The following is a 19,285-nucleotide window of genomic DNA, read 5'->3' as shown; positions in this document are numbered from 1 at the left end:
CCAATACAGAACAAGTAAAAACTAAAGTCAAATGATGAGGAGCGATAAAACTTCCTTTTTGTAATTAAAGACCCTTTTGACTTGATAGGCATTAACCTCCTTACAAGATTTGCATTACAATCAGGTTGTTTCATAAAGCAAATGCAACAAGAATTTAGCAACAACACAAAATGCTTTCTTTTCTTTACATATTCAGCACATATTCATCGAGGCTCATGCAGAAGACATTGATACCCTATTTCAACATGCATAAATAAGGATTTGAGGCACACCTCCAAAAGTATGGTAATAAACATGATTCACATTGAAAAGAATTGAGTTAAGCCTTGGATGTGGTAAGTTGTTACTCATTTTACTAATGCAAATTAGTTTGAGTTTGCTCCATGATTTCTCTTGAGTGGACATTTGCCAAAATTTTATGGTTCCTCTTCTTCATATTTTTCACTTTCCTCTACTTCACTTACTTTGGGATGATGTCAGTTGTTATTACTCCAGGTTACCACATTGCTTCAATCATTTCATCGACCTTTTATTCCTCTTGGAATCTCTTCTATGGGTTCATTGTGTTCTTTGGTGGAAAATTCTTGTACGGTGGAAATGGTTTTATTGGTTCAACTCCATTTGTTGGACACTTTATGGTCTAATTGCAACACAATTGGGTGATGTGGATTCTAAGATGAATACAATAGAAGGAAAATACAAAAATACTATATTTTGGGAGAAGCTACTTCTTGGGAGTTGTATTTTACATGGTGTGCATTCATATTTTATTTTCTTTGATGTTTCCTTTTCCATTGAAACATTCAACTTTCAGATTTAGGCATCAAAGAAGGGGGTGCTACTACATACGAAGTCCTGATATATAAAATTTACGCTGTTAAGAATGGATTTCATTGAACTTGAGTGCTGGAAATTAGCTTTATTCCATGGACTACTACATACAAAGTCCTGATATATAAAATTTACGCTGTTAAGAATGGATTTCATTGAACTTGATAACATGTCTGCAACTCCAGAAATCAGTCTTTTCAATCTGTTAAATATGTTATAAAGATTAATGTATATCACGCCAATATTACGAGGGATTTTTCCATCTGTAGCCTCGAAGACTTCCAGTTTTCTCTATAATGAAGATCTAGCTTAATAGAACATTTCCTTTTTCCTTCATAATGATCAATAATGAATATACAACAAAAATCAAATCTACATAAAGTAACATAGTGTCCATTCTTGGTAAGATTTTTGCTGAATTGACTTGAGCAACAGAAAAGCATGCGAGAGATATGATTGAGATTGGGCCCGAGTTCAATAAGTGAGCATTACAAAATTTTGCACAGAAATTATTTTATCAAATTCATCGCTGGTCACCCATGGATATCAGTAGCCCCCAAGCAGAAAAGCTAAGATACTGAAAAAGAGAAAACTACATATTAAGCCCAATCAAAGATCAATGGCATCAGAAATCGGATATTTTGTATCGCAATTAAATTATACATACAGCACTAGGATTGATCTCTTGAAAACTGATGTTTTAGTGTATTTCGTTCCCTAGTCAAGAATATCTGATTCCATGAACTGCACCCAGGATATTATTACAGCATACATACTATCCAACAGATTCAGACACAGAGGCAACCATATTCTCATACAAATGCCACATATATACTAATACCATGCTTATCATATTCCTAGAACCATGCTAATTGAACAAGGCTGACTAATATATATATCAAAACAAAATAGAATTAAATCCTCCAAACCCTCTTAAAGAAAGCTTAGGATGATATGGAGCAAAAAGTAAATGCCTGCATGATTTTTTGATCACATGCCTGAAAAGAGATGCATCGTCATCCTAAAACTCCAGATGCATAAGAGCCTCAAAATTAGAACACAAAAGCAAATCAAGCTTTATTTGGTCAAATTTATGAAATCCAACAAACTAAAATTCCAGGACTGCTTAATCATATTTGTACATAGTAGTTCAACATGAGTTTGATGTTCATGTTTTAACTGTTGGCCTCATAAGTCCCATGCCAGAACCACTTCCAACATGTTTAAAATCGGTTGCCTCCAAGTGGTCCCCGTGACCAGAAAATCCAGTACCTCCTTTTTCCAGGGTGATCAAATGCTTTTCTTTGCAGCTTCTATTGCAGACAAAACAAACCCCATCTAATTTAACAAATTTCTCTGCACACTTTTTGCAATAAATATGGCCACAAGTGTTGATTGCCATTAGTGTATGCCTATTTGTTAGTGTATCTTTGCAACTAGGGAAAATAGAACTGGCCCCCAAAACCTCAGATTTTTTATCATGTGGATCCTTGGTAAAAATAACTGGAAAAAGAGACTTCAACTTCAGTTTCTCTTTACCCTCTGGGCAGATTGTATCAAGTGAAGGTGCCTCAACTTTTGCTTGAGCCTCGGGAGTTGCTGATGGCAGCCAAAATGCTTTCATTGTCCGAAGAGCCTCCGCTTCAAATGAAGTCACTTTAACACTATTGGCCCCATGAAAACTATTTTTGTCTCGAATGTGATTTTTGTCATTATATTGAGGTACAGCACCATTGTTTTGCTGATCAAATGCATCAAGTTCCTGTTGCCTCTTTAACAACAGCTTCTCTTCTTCCTCCTCCTTCTCCTGTTTTTGATGTGCTTCATAGCTTGCAAGTTTCCTGTCAAATCATACACCGATAACACCAGCAACTTACAATACCCACTCATAAAAAATTTAAATTAAAAACCTAAATATATCAGATATTTTGTACTCTCAACATTGAAGTGTCGGCAACCTAAACTAGTCATTCTACTGATAATGAATCAGAAACACTCGTTTCTACCATGTAGTATCCAAACTTCTAGCTTAAACTATATGCAACGAATAATATGACCCCATAGTCAAAATATGCACAGTGGCATCCAAAGCTCAAAGCAGATTAATGTCAATTGTGATCAACCTCGGTACTATGATAACTGAGCCATACAAATGTCCAATTCCATTGAATCCAGATTAACAAGAGCCATCAAAGCAGACTAATGTCAATTGTAATCTACCTTGGTACTATGATAACTAAGCCATACAAATGTCCAATTCCATTGAATCCAGATTAACAAGAGCCATCAAGAAATAAATGGAATAATATTATAATCCTGTTGGCCATCTGATGCAGATCTGAAATTCCCAACAAATCAAAAGGCAGTGCCATTCATACAAAATGTAACCATATGATTCCTTCAAAGAAAATAACATAGACCCTGGACAGACATAAGAGCTTTATTCTAGCAGGTGGAGGGAGATCATCTACCCAGGCAAAGAAGGTCTAGTAACCAGTCCAACAGGCTGCAGTCTGGAAGCAAGTTGAAGCACTTGCAGTGATGATGACACGGTTAAAATCTGGTAGCCTTGACCCTCAATACAGTTGACCAAATAGTTTCAGGCTGTGGGTTGTGTTGATGCTGCAACATTGGTGGATAAATGTCAGATGGAAGTCCTAGGTGACTCTGATAAAACGGATGCCATTAGTCACAGCTTAAAAACAGCCTGATTGTAATGCGGATCTTGTAAGGAGGTTAATGCCTATCAAGTCAAAAGGGTCTTTAATTACAAAAAGGAAGGTTTATCGCGCCTCATCATTTGACTTTAGTTTTTACTTGTTCTGTATTGGTGTCCTATAGTTTCCCTAACCAACCTATATATTCACTTGCCAGTAGTTGTGGAAAAGAAGAGACATTACTTATATTTAATTTACAGTGCATGTTTTTATGGGCAGCGCATCTAAAAATTATATGTTCTCTCCGATCTTTCTCGATCTTGCATAGTTCCCCAAGAAACCTAATAACAAGAATCCATTACCCGAAACAAAACATAAAAAATGGGACAGAAAATGCCCACAAACCCAATTGGAGGATTCCATGAAAAACCCTAATACAGGAACAATTCCCGACAGAGGACCAGTAACACCCAAAGAGAAAACCCTTATAGCATCCTATAAGACACTGGTAGCAGGAACCTATTTGCCCAAATCAAGGGAAAACAATACCCAATACTCCAAAAAATTCAAAACTAAAAACTGGGTTTATTCAGGATAACGAATCTTACCTCTTGATGTCTTTCTTTTGCGCTAACAGGCATTCTAGAATGCATTCTTTGCAGAAGAGGTGGCCCTTCTGACAGCAGAGGGGGTCTATCAATGGCTTCAAGCATAAAGAGCAGGCATCAAAGGGCTTAATGGAGTCCTTGCCGAGCCTTTCCTTTTGAGTACCATACCCAAGCTTTCTCTTCTCGTCGTATGTAAAGAACGCCAAGTCATTGTTGTTCTTTGAATGCCTCTGCAGCATCTTCGCTAACTTGGGGATTTACGATTGCCGGCGACAGATACAGGACAGAAATGGTGCATGTCTCAATCAGTCGTTAACAGAGTCGGAGGTGTCACCGAATTGTCCCTGGGTGGCGAGCTGCAGAGCGGAGGAATTGTAGAGTGGAGGAATTGCAGAGCGGGAGGCGCCGAGTCGAGGAGGAAGGTGAGTGAGCAGCCCGCGGGATCGCAATTCCTCATTTCGAATTGGAAATGGAAATAACTCTCCACAGCTGCAATTCCAGCTCGGATCCGATCTATCAGGGGATGTCAGGATTTCCAGCTCTGATCGGATTTTTTGTCAGGGAATGTCAGGATTGCCAGGGGAGGGTGGCGGAGCTAGGGGAGGGTGGCAGAGGGCGAAGGGATTGCCGGCGGCCGGAGCCGGATGATTTTCCGGGCGGTGACGGAAACCGGGCCATTCCTCCACCTAGGTAGACTACTCCTTTCTCCATTGGTAAGGTAGGTGGCCTTTTTAAGCTACTTCTATTCTACAAAACTACAGGAATAAGTAGAATTTAAAGGGTAGGATCTTCCTTCTCTGCAAATAGTTATTTACAGACAGTTTGTAAAGTAAGATTACATTTAAGACTTTTTCTTACAAAACAGTTGAAATAAATGAAATTTGTTTTTCATTATTTTCCTTTCTTTTCACAAGTAAAATCTTATTCTAGGTTACTCTCAATATCCTTGACCAAAATGGCCTTTGAGGTAATCTACATGATCCAATCTTGATCTTGGAACTATACAACAGGAAAAAAGTACTGTCGTTTACCCATGAATGGTACTCATTTATCAAAGACCTCAAAACAAAATTGAAAGATCAGACATTTAAACACATATACAGAGAACATAAAATTGATTTGATACAAGAACGACTATGGCAGGGTAAGCAAGGTCTAGATCTAAGTGTAGTATTAATGTTATTTTGAGGAAACATATTTCTTCTTAAATTTATTTGAACATTGTTCCTCCACATATAAAAATAAATAAATAAAAATATAAAAGAGTAAAAATAAGTAAATGAAAATACTCCTAATGCGTTGCCCTCTTCATGAAATTTTATCACCCAAATTTGCCGTTGAAGAGCTGCTGTTGTCGACGTGCAGACAGATAAAAGTGTCTGAGGAAAAAGAAGGGGGTGTAAAGGGAATTCAGGACAGAATTAACAAATATTTTGAAGGAATGAATAAAAATCTAGAACGAAGACGTTGTTTATTTGTTTTAGATGACTGTGTTAGATCTAAGTCATACTTCCATCCAGTCATTGCCCACGTCTATTGGGAACTTAAAACATTTGAAGTTCCTAAATTTATCCAAAACAAACATCAAAAAGCTGCCCAACCGCTTGAGTGGTCTGAAGCGTCTCCAATTTCTTGATGTTAGCTGGTGTCAACAGCTGTCTAGCATGCATTTGGGGGTTGAAGCCCACAGATATATAGTGTATCTCAATGTGAAGGGCTGCAGAAAGATCAGACATTTAAACACATATACAGAGACCATAAAATTGATTTGATACAAGAACGACTATGGCAGGGTAAGCAACATTACATGCATACTTAATTATGAGACAGATAAACCTGAAGGCCAACACCACTACATTATAGTTCTAACTTGATAGTGCCATAATACTTCAAGTCTACTTCTTTGCTGCATTATTCCTATTACCAAAATTAGCAGCAGCTTTGGCTGCCTTGTCAAGAACCCCAGCAACCATCAGTGCTCCTGTTGCAAAATAACTGTTGTTGACAGGTGTTGTTCTTGCGTTGCAAGCTGCATGCCCAGCTGTAATCAAAGCTGCTTTTGATATCTCTCCGAAGAATTTGCCAAAATCTGCCACCTTTGTTGCAGCAGTGTCCATCACTTGATACTTCTCGTCTAACTCTTTGGCTTTGCTTAAAGTATCTTTTCCTAGGGTATAACCTTTTGAAAGCATTGTTGTAACCACTTTTACTGCCTGGTCAGCAAAATGGAACAAAAAATCTCAGTTGCTTATCAAGGACTTCAAACTGTCCAATAACAACAATGTTAATATCCTCAGAATATCATAGGCTAATTTATGCTAATTGAGAAAATCATTTTTCAATCTAAGAATTATGACTTTCTAAATTTTGATGTAATATCTAAATTTTACTTTTCTCCATTGGTAAGGTAGCACTCAATGCATATATTGAATCTTCAGAAGAAGATAAAAGAAGAAAATCATGTGCTCTTCTATCTCAAGTTCAGAATGCCATGTCAATCTGAATGTGACTATATTCAGAATTCCATGTCAATCTGAATATTTTCACGGAAACTGTTTTGTTCACCTTCTAGCATTGTTTGTCGGACCCGCTTGGTCAGATTCTCGCTAACTATTTCCCAAAAGGAACGCTGCACCGTATTGAAAACGAGGGCGCCGAATGATATCCCTATTAGAACGAAGCAGTATTTCTTGATTTCATTTTTTATGTATAACAGATCAAGGTTGTAATAGATGCTCAGCACAGCACTCAGGATGTAAGCGCAGAGTGTGCTTATGGAACCACAGACCATGGACCCTGCGGATCCTAGTAGGGCATAGGTCCATTCTGGGGCATTCATCTTGACTAGTCTCCAGAATGACCCTGCCTGCTCTATGAAGGGTACTTTCTCTATTTTGTGTGCTAAGTTGACATCGACAGATGTGCTGAAATCAGAAGTTGCGAAGTCTGAAAGCCTTTTGGAATAGGGAGATCGGCCATAAGAATAATTTCTTCCAATTATGGGCGAGCTCACAGAATTCCTTGTGCTGGAGGGCCTGGAAATGGGCAAACAAACAAAAAATCAAAATGAGAATACAAATCTATGTTCATTCTATTTCCCCTTTCTTCCCGGGATCATTCAAATTGATAAATACAAAGAATTTATGGAAGGTACAGAACAAGTTTCCTTTCTATCTTGGTGATGAATGAGTGGGTCATTCAGAATGTGACAAAATGTAAAAGTCCATAAACTTCTACAGAGTAACATCTAAGGTACCAATAAACACTAGAAGGGTTAATGGGAGGAGCAAAACAACTACAATTTAAGAAAAAAGATTTATCTCTAGACCGAACAAAACCATTATAAGTTGAGGGAAAAAAAATGAAGGATTGTATGAGAAGGCATCCAAACAGTTTGGTGGAAAATCTTTCACTATAATAAAACCAGAAAAACTTGGCAGCTGCTAAATAATTTTCCAAAGAAAACCCTGAGGATCTATAGACAAAAAAAACAATTATAATTTCACAAAATACTAATCTAAGGACGAACAAAACAAGTATAATTTTATGAAGAAGAAGCTGAGGATAAGCATTATAATTACAGTTTTACAGAGAAGGCCCCAAGGATTTATGGGACTGCAAAAAAAATTACAATTTTATAAAGAAGGCGAGAGGATTTATGGGAGAAACAAAACAACTCCAATTCTATAGACTTTCAGTGAGAAAACTATTGCATAGGTTAACCACAATGTGCCATTATTGAATTAACATAGTGGGATAAAACCTTTACCTGGCACTATTCTTTCTTGCATTGTTACCAAGCTCATGGGCAGTTTCTTGGAGTCTGATCAATGTTGAATAAGCCCCGTCATCCCCTTTTGAGATAAGGTCATCATGAGTCCCTATCTCCAAAATGCTCCCCTGCTGAACAACTGCCACCAGATTAGCCTTCCTAATGGTTGAGAGACGATGTGCCACAACTACTGTTGTTCTTCCTATCATGAACCTGTCAAGGGCTTCCTGAACAAGTTTTTCTAATTCAGAGTCCAGAGCACTGGTTGCTTCATCCAGAAGTAGTATGGCCGGGTTCTTCAACATCGCTCTGGCTATTTCAATGCATTGCTTTTGTCCGCCTGATAGTTGACCACCTCTTTCACCAACCTGGAGTTGCAGACCCAACTTAGTACAAATCATAACCATGGCTACTATCAACTCTGACATATAGAAAAGGAACAGTGAGATGGAAGAAAAGTGCTATAAACCATAGATATATAGTTCAATTCCCGGGGATTTGGGTTAGAAAGGGAAGGGAAGGAGACTTGATAGTGGGAGAAGGTATTCCAGGATGACAAGGTAAACATATCAAACTGTTGTTATTCACACACACAAGTCATAAAGAGTGACTGGAAGACTGAGCAAGGAAACAAGCATAATCACCAAACAACTAATCAACCATATCTGCAACAAACAATCAACTGACAACTAATCAATCATCTCTGCAACAAAGAATTTTCAATTATTACAACTAGTAGCACATACCTGAGTGTCATATCCTTCGGGGAGCTTTGTGATAAAAAAGTGTGCATTTGCAACTCTGGCTGCTTCCTCCATTTCCACCTGGGTTGCATCCTCTCTTCCCAATAGCATGTTTTCCTTAATGCTTGTTGCAAACAATGCCAGTTCCTGACTCATAAGCCCTGTCTGCTATCTAAGCCATTTCAACTGCAGAGTTTTGATGTTAAACCCATCAAGTAGCACTTGACCTTCATTCACAGAAATTAAAAACAGTACTTTTGAGAAGCAATTCATTAAACTAAAAACTGGAGTTCAGGGTATGAAAATGCCATGTAAAATCATGTATTGGATACCTTCAATGGGGTCATAGAAGCGCTCGACCAGAGCAACTACAGTACTCTTTCCCGACCCACTTCGACCAACCATAGCTACAGTTTTTCCTGCGGGAATGTTCAATGAGAAACGGCTGAGAACGGGTATCTCTGGTCTAGAGGGATATGCAAAACTAACCTGTGTCGCTTCAGACCTTAGGGCGAGCGACTCTTCATTGATCAGAACGTTCTTCACTAATGATCTAATGGCTGGAGATTATTTAATCGTCTAACAATCCATTTAACGGCCCACATTGAGACACGGTTGCATTGAGGGGAGTTCATTTCAGAGGGAACGCCTTGCGGCGTAAATATAGTACAAAAATATTAAATTTATATTTTCTTTGAAAATCAATTCTGAATAATATATTTTTTTTTCTATGAAAAAACAATTAACAATAAAATTATTGTATATTTAAATAGGCTATATATTTTAATGAGAAAATTTATGAATTACCAAAACTACTAATTTATCAATAATAAATTAATTTTATAATTAATTCATATTTATCCAAACTATACCAACAACCATAAAAACTATATCCCATAATAAAATAACTATAAACACATATACAAATTATTTGAACATCTTTCCATGATAAATTTTAAAATTATAATTTTGCTATTTTTCTAAAAAAATTATAAAATTATTTTCTCCATAATAATAATAATAATAATAATATAAACATTTTAAAGCTTAAAAAAATCATAAATAAAATTCATAACTTCATCAAATCCACTACACTTAAATAAAACTTTATAAATTATAATAATAAGATCTAAAAATAAAATAAATAATATAATAGAAATATTAATTTAATGTGTTATATTAAATAATTGCTTATAATCTATATCAATGTTATATCAATGTTTTCTATATAAGGTATTTTTATCTACACTTAATAATTTTTCAAAATTTGATATAAAAGAATAAAATTAAACAATTCACTCCCCTTTATTTATCAAATTCCAAAATATTTTGAAAACCTTTGATTAAATTAAGTTCAGCATTCCAAACATAACCATGGAGATCGTTGCAACTTCTCGATCATAAGAGAAACCCTACAACGGTCACGTATTTGCAAAAGCAATAGTGCACTAAATTGTTGTATATTCAAGCACATGGTGGGTTGGTGCTACCATAAATAGCCCTCATGTAAACGCCATTATTGCCAAGCCACTCTCATCCATCACTTGCTAATCCTATTGTAATGACATCACCCGTCACCATTCCAGGGTGCTATGGCATTTGGAGCACTTTCTTGATGTGGCATAATCCAGTGTGAAATGATGTCCATTAATTAGAGTTGCAAAGCTGGAAATAATATCCAAAATATATTTTTCATATAAATTAGTATAGTTAAATAGATTGCGAGAGAGATTCAAGAGTCGGAGAGAATGGATTTTGCTCAGAGCCCCTGGAATTTTGCCAGAGAGATTGTTTGTAGACAGGTCCAGTTCCTCCAAATTTGTTGCTAAATCTCCTAGCTCACTCGAATGCTGCCACTGAGAGAATCTCTCCAGAAAAAGCTTCTCAAATTCTTAAGTCGTCCCATTGATTTGGGGATTGTGCCTGTAAGATTGTTCCCATCTAGAGCCACAGATTCCAAGCTTGTGCAATTAGAAATGGCACTTGGAATGTTTCTGGACAAGTGATTGGACGAAGAGGGTCTAATTCAGAGGAATTAATTTAAAAAGCCAAGAAACATGGAGGAATTAATTCAGAGGGATGCTTGACAAATGTCAATAGGAGAATGAAAGTGTAGACGAAAGAAGTGATTCAATAGGAAGGCTTATCGGCCTAATTATTATTTTTTAATAAATATTAAAATATTTTGAAAAGAACAAAAATTAGTAAAAGTTATATCATCAGAATTTTGTTAATGTTTTTCTAATTATTTAGTGTAGTTTATTGTAGAATAAAATGAAGAACTATATTTTAGCATTAAGTTAAATAGATCAATAGAAAAAAAAATAGAGATTATATTAGATTTGACTAAATAAATAAATAATATTTTAATATAAAAATAATTGTTAGAATATAATTATTAATATTGAATTAAGGAAAATAATTAATCAAAAGTAAAATTTTAATGAAATGAATATCTAAAAATAAAAATATTATTTAGGTCAAATCTAAATAATCAAACCAATTAAACAATTAATAAAATAAATATAACAAAATAAAAATAATATTTGGGTCACTCTTAAATAATCAATACCATTAGTTCTAAGAACTTATAAATAAATATAAATAATAAATGGTCAAACTTAACAAAAATATAATATAATAATAATAAATTAGTTAGTTAATTAATTAATTATTAAATCAATAATAAATAAACCAATAATGAAGAAAATAAAGTAATTAATCATTTATTAATAATCAAGATAAAAATACAAATAAATAATAAAAATTAAGAAATTATTTATATATATATATATGATGATGATGATGATGATTAATGTCCACTAAGACCAATGTGGTTTATCAAACCTCAAGACAAGAGAGTCTAATTGTCATTCTTCAAAATCTTGTTTCTGTGATCAAGGAGCAGGGAAAGAAGCGTTCCAAGATCGTTATAGTTGGGTTGGATCAATAAGTCAAGAAGATAGGAGGTGTGGCTGATGATAGGGAGTATTTCGGATGTGGGCAAGAGTTGGGCAACCTACAAGGAAGTGATTTTCATCTTCCACCTTCTTAGTATCACAAATCTGACAAATTCTATAGTCTCAGGGAGTCTTAGGAGTAGACCACCGCCTGGTCTCACTCTGAAGCTCATGAGACTTATTTCTAATCCTAGTGATGTTCATTTTATTCTTAGTGCTAGTCAACATAGAGAGCTAATTTTGGTTATCAAGGGTGGGGTTGATCACCTCCTTATAGTACCGTAGCTTCCTTTTACCCTCCAGCCCCTTAGCATCCTACATCTTGTCCTTAAAACTGGAGGTAATAATATCTTTGATATTTACTTTGCTTCCCATGATGATCTCCTCTCCTTAATCCCCCAAAGATTGAGCCAACACTGAGCATCCTGATGCCACCTATGCTTGAGGCGCAAGTGGGGGTTTTGACTAAAGTTAGAAGCAATTTTAGAGAGCCCCTTGGATTCCATATTGTGAAGCTTCTTCTTATACATCAAATATCTAAACATAGCCACACTTTCAATGGGGGACAAACCAACTTCGATCAAGATGATAAGATAGGGAGTATTTCCCTTGATCTTAAGGTTATAGGTTATGAATTTATTTTGGATCATCTCAACCTTTCTCCATGACTCCCTAGATATACTGCACCCCCAAACTTCACATCCGTATAAGATAACAGGGGTGAAGCGAGTCTCAAAGATGAACCTTTTTTTACTCAAAATGTAAAGATCATTCGTATAAGATAACAGGGGTGACATGAGTCTCAAAGATGAACCTTTTTTTACTCCAAATGTAAAGATCGGCTGAATTCATATATATATATATATATATATATATATATGAAATGAATAAACACTTAAGAAGAAATAATAGGGATCCAACAATGCTAATACATCTCACATTATCAATATTTAAAAAATCATAAAAATTAATTAAATTATAATTGTATTTTAAATTAATACTATTATTATTAATTGTAAATAGAATTATTATATGAGTTAAACATATATAGATTTAAAAAAAAACATATAATAAGATATTAAACTATGAAGTTTCACTCCCAAATTACTATGGAGATTCTTAACCTCTAAACATACTTTGTTACAATACCATGGTTTATTAATATCACATGTCCAAAAATTGTAACTCATTTCGTATGACTTTTGTTCATATGATTTTTTTTAATTAATCAATTTAGTTAAAACGGCTAAAAGAAAATAACTAATTTGGAGATAAATCGCAACCTTTGATTTGTGATTGACATTAAGTATATTCTAGAATATCCTATGGAGGTTAAATTTCCACATCTCTTTCATAATTATTTATAATTAAATTAAAATTAAAATTATTTATAATTAAATTATAATTTCATAAGCTCTATTCAAAAATATACACGTCTAGTTAATTAAGTTATCAATTTTAATTTTATAAAAATGATTAATTATTGCTAATGATAAATTATTCTTATTATTATTAAATAAAAAAATTATAATAAGTTAAATTAAAAATATATATATATATATATATATATATATATATATATATATATTTTATAATATAAATATAAGTAAAAACTAAAACAATATATGATAAAAAATTATAATTCAAATTTAATATAAATTTTATATTTAGTGAAAATGAAGAAATAATTAATAGTTAATAATAATAGGAAATTTAAATAAGAAAAGGAGATGGGCCAGCGTTGAAAATCCTTTTGGCAGTTAGGGTTTTTCCTTAGCCAATCGATCTATGCTTAGATCACGTGGATTTCTTTGCAAATTTCTGTTGCAGTCTACTTAATGGAAAATCTTAGTGATTTAGTGATGAACACAGTTTCTTTTGTAGGAATGGTTGTCAGACAAGAAAGCTCTTCTACGGTTTCATATAGTTCCATTCCGAAGTCTAGATCTGACATCCTAGTATTTCAAGAAGTTCCTTCCCTCAATATTCCTTTGGATGAGGAAGTTTTCAGCTGTGAGAAGTTTTTTTCGCAGCAAGGTTTGGTTTGCATGTTTAATGGATTTTGGTCACATCTGAGAGATTTGCATAAATAGAGTTTTGAGACATGGAAACCTCATTTAAGGGATGATCTGAATATTTATCCCATGGCTTAGGGTTTTTTTCATTGTTGTTTCGACAATATTGAGGACAAGAAGACCATTTGTGAATATAGGTCATGGTTCTGGGGTAGTGTCGATCTCTTCATTTAGTTCTGGTCTCCCACCTTTGATCTGGTAACAACATTAATGTCTACAGTTCTAGTTCGGGTAAGGCTTCTGAACCTACCATTGCACTTTGGAATCTTCAATCGTTATCCTTTATTGGGAATGCTCTTGGTAAGTTTTATTTTCGCAACCTAGATACAAGAAATTTATATGGAGATCGATCTCAATAAGGGATTTCCTGCTCAGATCAATTTGACAGCTCCAAATTATGCTTGATTCCAAAATATCGACTGTGAAAATGCTTCATTTCGGTGTAAAGAGTGCTATGAAACATGATATGTAATTGATAGTTTCATTTCTTCATATGCATTAGATAAATGTGGTTTAGCAACATACAACATAAAATGATTTTAGACAAGTCGAGATGGCTTCAAGGGAATAACAATTAGTAGACTCAAGTGTTTAGGAATGTGTCGTTGACTTAGGGTTCTGTTTCACTAAGTTGAAACTATATGTCACTGCCCTAGAAACCTATGACCTTATCATTGGGATGGATTGGTTGGAATCTCATCAAATTTGGGTGGACTTTTATGCAAAAAGAATTCTTTTCATAAATGATGAAGGGAAGTCAATCCAAATCCAAGGTATTAAGAGGAAGTTGTCTTTACGCTTCATTTCAACCCTGAAAATGAAGTGTTGTCTAAGGAAAGGTTGTCAAATATATGAAATGAGAGAACTAAGCAAGGAAAATGGACCATCCTTAGAGCAATATCCAATATTGCCTAAATTCTTTGATGTTTTTCCCAAGGATTTTTAAGAATTACCTCCTGAAAGGGAGCTTGATTTCACAATAGGATTAAAATTTGGTACAAAACCATTCTCTAAAACACCCTATAAAATGATGGCTCCAGAACTTCAAGAGTTGCAAATGAAGCTAAAGGAACTATTGGACTTAGGACTCATTTGACACAATATTTCACCTTGGGGTGCACCTGTAATTCTTTTTAAGAAGAAGTTTGGCTCCTTGTGACTATGTATAGACTACTGAGACTTAATCAAGCTACAATAAAGAATATATCCAATGCCCCGAATTAATAATATCTTTGATTGAATGAAAGGGCCTTCTGTATTTTCAAAAATTGATCTACGGTATGGTTACCATTAATTAAGAATTAGAGATAGCGATATTCCTAAAACAACATTCTGAACACACTTTGGGAATTATGAGTTCACAATGATGCCATTTGCATTGACTAATGCACCAACAATATTCATGAATCTTATTAATAATATTTTCTGTAAGCACCCCGACTGCTTTGTACAAGTCTTCCTAGATGATATTCTCATCTGCTCCAAAAATGAAAAGGAGCATGAAGAACACTTGCAGATAGTATTATATTTCCTAAGGGAGCACCAGTTATATGGAAAGATATCAAAGTGTTCCTTATTTCAGAAAGAGATTCATTATTTAATTCATATTATGTCTAGTGAAGGGATCTCAGTAGATCCTGAGAAGGTAAACGAAATCACATGTGGATTGGCCGATACCCAAAAATGTGCATGAAGTGTGCAGTTTTAGGGTTTTAGTAGGATACTTTTGAAGGTTTGTGGAAGGATTCTAAAAAAATGCAAAACCTATCACAACCATCCAACACAAAAGATCTAGATATGAGTGGGTTGAGGAATGTGACACTGCATTTGCTGATCCTGAAATATTGTTGACTAGTGCACCAATCTTGTGAGTACCTAAAATGGACAAAGAATTTATTGTATGTACTGATGCATCCAAGCAAGTATTATGTGCAGTATTAATGCAAAACAAAGGAGTGATAATGTGTGTATCAAGGAAGTTAAAACCTCATGAGGAACTCTATGCCATGCATGATTTAGAGTTGCTCATTGTAGTGCTAGCTGTAAAGATATGGAGACATTACCTTGTAGGGAGAAGTTTCGTGCTCAAAAGCGATCACCAAACTCTAAAATATTTGTTTGCTCGAAAGGGCTTAAATTCCACGCAACGATGCTGGAGTGAATTCTTAAGTGAGTAAGACTTTGGAATTTCATACATCAAAGAGAAAGAGAATGTAGTGGCAAATGATCTAAGTAGAAGACCGAGGATCTTTTCCCTTATACCCATTAAACTAGATTCGAGGGAGTGTGTGCCAGAACATCTCATGGGAGATAATTGGTATTTAAAAGTAAGATTCATGCTTCAAAGTAAAGACCCAAGAGAAGCCAAGTTTGAAGGGTATGCACTAGAGAAAAATGGACTATTATGATTCCAAGGAAGGATGTATATCCTTGATGATGGGGATATTCCAAACACCATCCTCAAAGAAGCACATAGAGAAATTTACTTCACACATCCAGGCGTAAATAAAATGTATGTTGGCTCAAGGAAACTCTTCTTCTGAGTATACATGAAGCGTGATACTGTCCAGTTCGTTGAAAAATGTCTTAAATGTCAGCAGGTAAAGTCATACACTGTCACCCAGTAGATCTCTTACAATCACATGGCATTCCTATGACCAAGTGGGAGGTGATTTCTATGGATGTTTTCATGGGACTACCTCTTACCCACAAAGGCACAATGTCATTTTCGTCATGTTGGATAAGCTAACTAAAAGTGCTCACTTTATTCTCATTAAATATACTTATGAATTTGTTGACATGGCTCGAGTATTTATAAATGAAATTATTATATTTCATGGAGTACCTAAGAAGATCATATTAGATAGGGGTTCAAGTTTAACTTCAAGGTTCTAAATTTGTTTGCATTCATCTTTAGGAACCCGACTAAATTTTAGTACGACTTATCACTCTAAGGCCGACATATAGACATAAAGACTGAACCATGTAATTTTTATATATGTTCAAGATGTATGTTATGGACCAAAAAGCACATTTGGAAAAGTACTTGCCTTTAGTTGAGTTTTCCTACAATAAAAATTAGCATAGTTCAATAAGAATGTTTCCTTATGAAGCATTATATGGAAGACCTTGCAATACACCATTAAGTTGGGACAAGTTAGAGGATAAAGTGATTGTGGGGCCAGAGTTAATTCAAGAGATGGAAAAATAGGTAATACAAATTAGGCAACTTGTAAAGAAGCACAAGATAGACAGAAAAGTTATGTTGATGCTCACAAGATAGATAGGAATTATGAAGTAGGAGGTTAGTTTTTTTCCACATCAGACCAAACAAAATCACGACCAAATTTGGAAAAGGGACAAATTTGTCACCCCAGTTTATTGGACCATTTAAAATTATGGAAAGAATTGGACTATGACTTATCTGTTTTGGAGAATTTGGTATCTACAAATAAATACTAATTCCTTAGATAAGTAGATGTATCTAGAACAATAGTTTAAAGTGTTTTATACTTTTCCTATAAGCAATAGATAAGATGAGAAGATAGAAGACCTACTTGTAGTTCTGCTTTCCTCTCGTCTCCCTTGTATCGATCCTGTCGCTCCTTCCTGTACTTAATCCGCTTGAGAAGTACCTGTAAACAAAACAAAAAACAAAGAACCGATCAAAGCATATGATCTATTGCATATAAGTGAAAGGAATCAGATACAATTAACACATATAAGCATTATGAAACAATAAAAATATATGGGAAAAAGGTTCAAACACTTTATTAGATAGAAGAAGGAAATACAACCATTGGTGTCTGATTCAAAGCCATTCCTCCAGCTTGGATCCCATCCACATCACATCAAAAGCATGACAAACTTGTAGCATTACAATACTTGCTTCAAAGCCAAATCTGATAGCAGCATTATCTCCTTAGAATTCAACATAATCCAGCCCCTAATCACTTAGATGAGTGGTCAATTTATAGGAAGATGAAGGAGGTTTTGTCATAAATGGTGGCATTGAATGGCCTTCCATACTTAGAATTAGTTGCATGGAGGAAGGGATGAGAGGATAGGATGCACCTTAACTCATTCCTCATCCATTTTCGAGCTCATAGGAGTTGATAAGTGAGGGAACCTTCTAGATGACTCCAAAAGATAATAATATTCCCCAAACCCTATGTGAATTTTGCTCATTCTTGTCCAGCGCAGGTGAAAGGAAGCCTAAGTACTCTGAAAAGCACCCTGGCAGTGGACTCAACTACTTTGCAGCGCACCTTCATAAGGGCTTACCTGTGTTGGTCCCTCTAGAGGCTATTTCTGGATGTCTTCAAGTCATGAAATTGTCTACGAAGAAGGCATGAGTGACTTGTTTAGGGCATGAAGCAACTGAAATTAGGGTTTGATGAGCCCTAAAACACTGATCTGGATGTTGGGATTTTAAGTGCCCAAATGGATCTGTAACAACTACCCCGTAAAGCATGAAGTCGGAAAAATTGCAATGTCGAATGAAATTCTTTATGATGTGATGAGGAGGTATCAAAGTGGAAGGTGACCTGCATCAATTACAATACATATATCATGATATTTGATTTTACATGAATTGCTAAGGGAAGGCATACCCATGCTCAGCTTACAAACTTTCATTACATGTACATAAACAGTCGTCTACAGATATAGATCCATGATCGGAATGACCATCAATGTAAATCCATTGTACATATGATTTAGTACTCCTGAAATCATAGCCCGGATGGATGAAACTAGATCCGGGGTCTTCTATCTCGTTCAATATTTCCCTCAAATACAAGTCTAACCATGTGAATATGTGATCTGAAGTCGAACATGGGAAGACACCATCTGATTACCAGCCAATGATGTAAGTTGTTAACAGATGCGAGAGAAATCACCGATAATGATAATGATCCTCAAGGTACTGCAGTACATTCTGCATGGTGTGAATGGATGATTTGATGTCGAACACCATACAAAGTCTTTCGGTCGAAGGCCATTGATGTATGCCTATCGCCGGAAGTGAGAAACCTGCCATTGATGCATGCAAGCCTTAAGGTACTGAAAGGGTGTTTCTAAGTCAAATTCTTAGATAATGAGCTGATGTCGACAAGAAGTGACTCGTTGCAGGAGGGCCTTCATGTATCCCACATCAATGACACGAAACGAGTTTAGTGAATTTTGAGATGGAATTTTACTGACGACATAAGGTTCAGGAATGGCGGTCATGAAAAATGAAGGTTTATGGTATTGCAAAGGATGAATTTTGACTAAATGACTTCTCTTGAACATGTCGGCAACACTAAAGTGAATTGGTAGCATTGACCCAAAAAAAAGTGATGGACGGTATGATAAACCAACGGTGTGATAACCATCAAGTTAATAACCCAACCCAGATAATCACGGTTATGGAATGAAAGTGTCATGTTTGAGAGTGACTTGCTACCATAAAGTGGTTTTTCCCTTTTTCCCTTTTTCCCATTTTCCCTAGTCATTGTTGACTAGTACCTCTTTATTTTTATCAAGCTTGAGAAGGATAACATATTCTTGTTGTATAATTTCACCCTTCAGGCAAATCCATCGATATTTGATGTTTCAACAAGTCTAGCGGAGGTGAAACTTGGTCTTGTCTAGAT

General features: G+C 35.2%; 1 protein-coding gene across 1 annotated transcript; it reads right to left on the bottom strand.

The window, feature by feature from the left end:
- Positions 1-1,883: 1,883 nt before the first annotated feature.
- On the bottom strand, positions 1,884-4,368 carry LOC149189799 (E3 ubiquitin-protein ligase CSU1-like). The gene is made up of 2 exons (XM_089413289.1): positions 4,097-4,368; positions 1,884-2,672 (listed from the first exon to the last, which is right to left on the bottom strand). The coding sequence occupies exons 1-2, from the start codon at positions 4,333-4,335 to the stop codon at positions 2,000-2,002; spliced, it is 912 nt and encodes a 303-aa protein (XP_089269415.1). The 5' UTR covers positions 4,336-4,368; the 3' UTR covers positions 1,884-1,999.
- Between the last annotated feature and the right edge of the window lie 14,917 nt (positions 4,369-19,285).

Source organism: Pinus tabuliformis, chromosome 3_1 (genome assembly GCF_031772625.1).
Source record: "Pinus tabuliformis cultivar Carrire ecotype Pingquan chromosome 3_1, CPIR1, whole genome shotgun sequence".
Taxonomy (NCBI): domain Eukaryota; kingdom Viridiplantae; phylum Streptophyta; class Pinopsida; order Pinales; family Pinaceae; genus Pinus; species Pinus tabuliformis.
This window is presented reverse-complemented; position numbering and strand designations above follow the sequence as displayed.

Bases quoted from the DNA above. Each gene is read 5' to 3' on its own strand.
- LOC149189799 (XM_089413289.1), bottom strand. From the start codon at position 4,335: ATGCTGCAGAGGCATTCAAAGAACAACAATGACTTGGCGTTCTTTACA. The intron at 2,673-4,096 runs GTAAGATTCGTT...ATGATTTGACAG, and splicing joins CAAAAGAAAGACATCAAGAG to GAAACTTGCAAGCTATGAAG.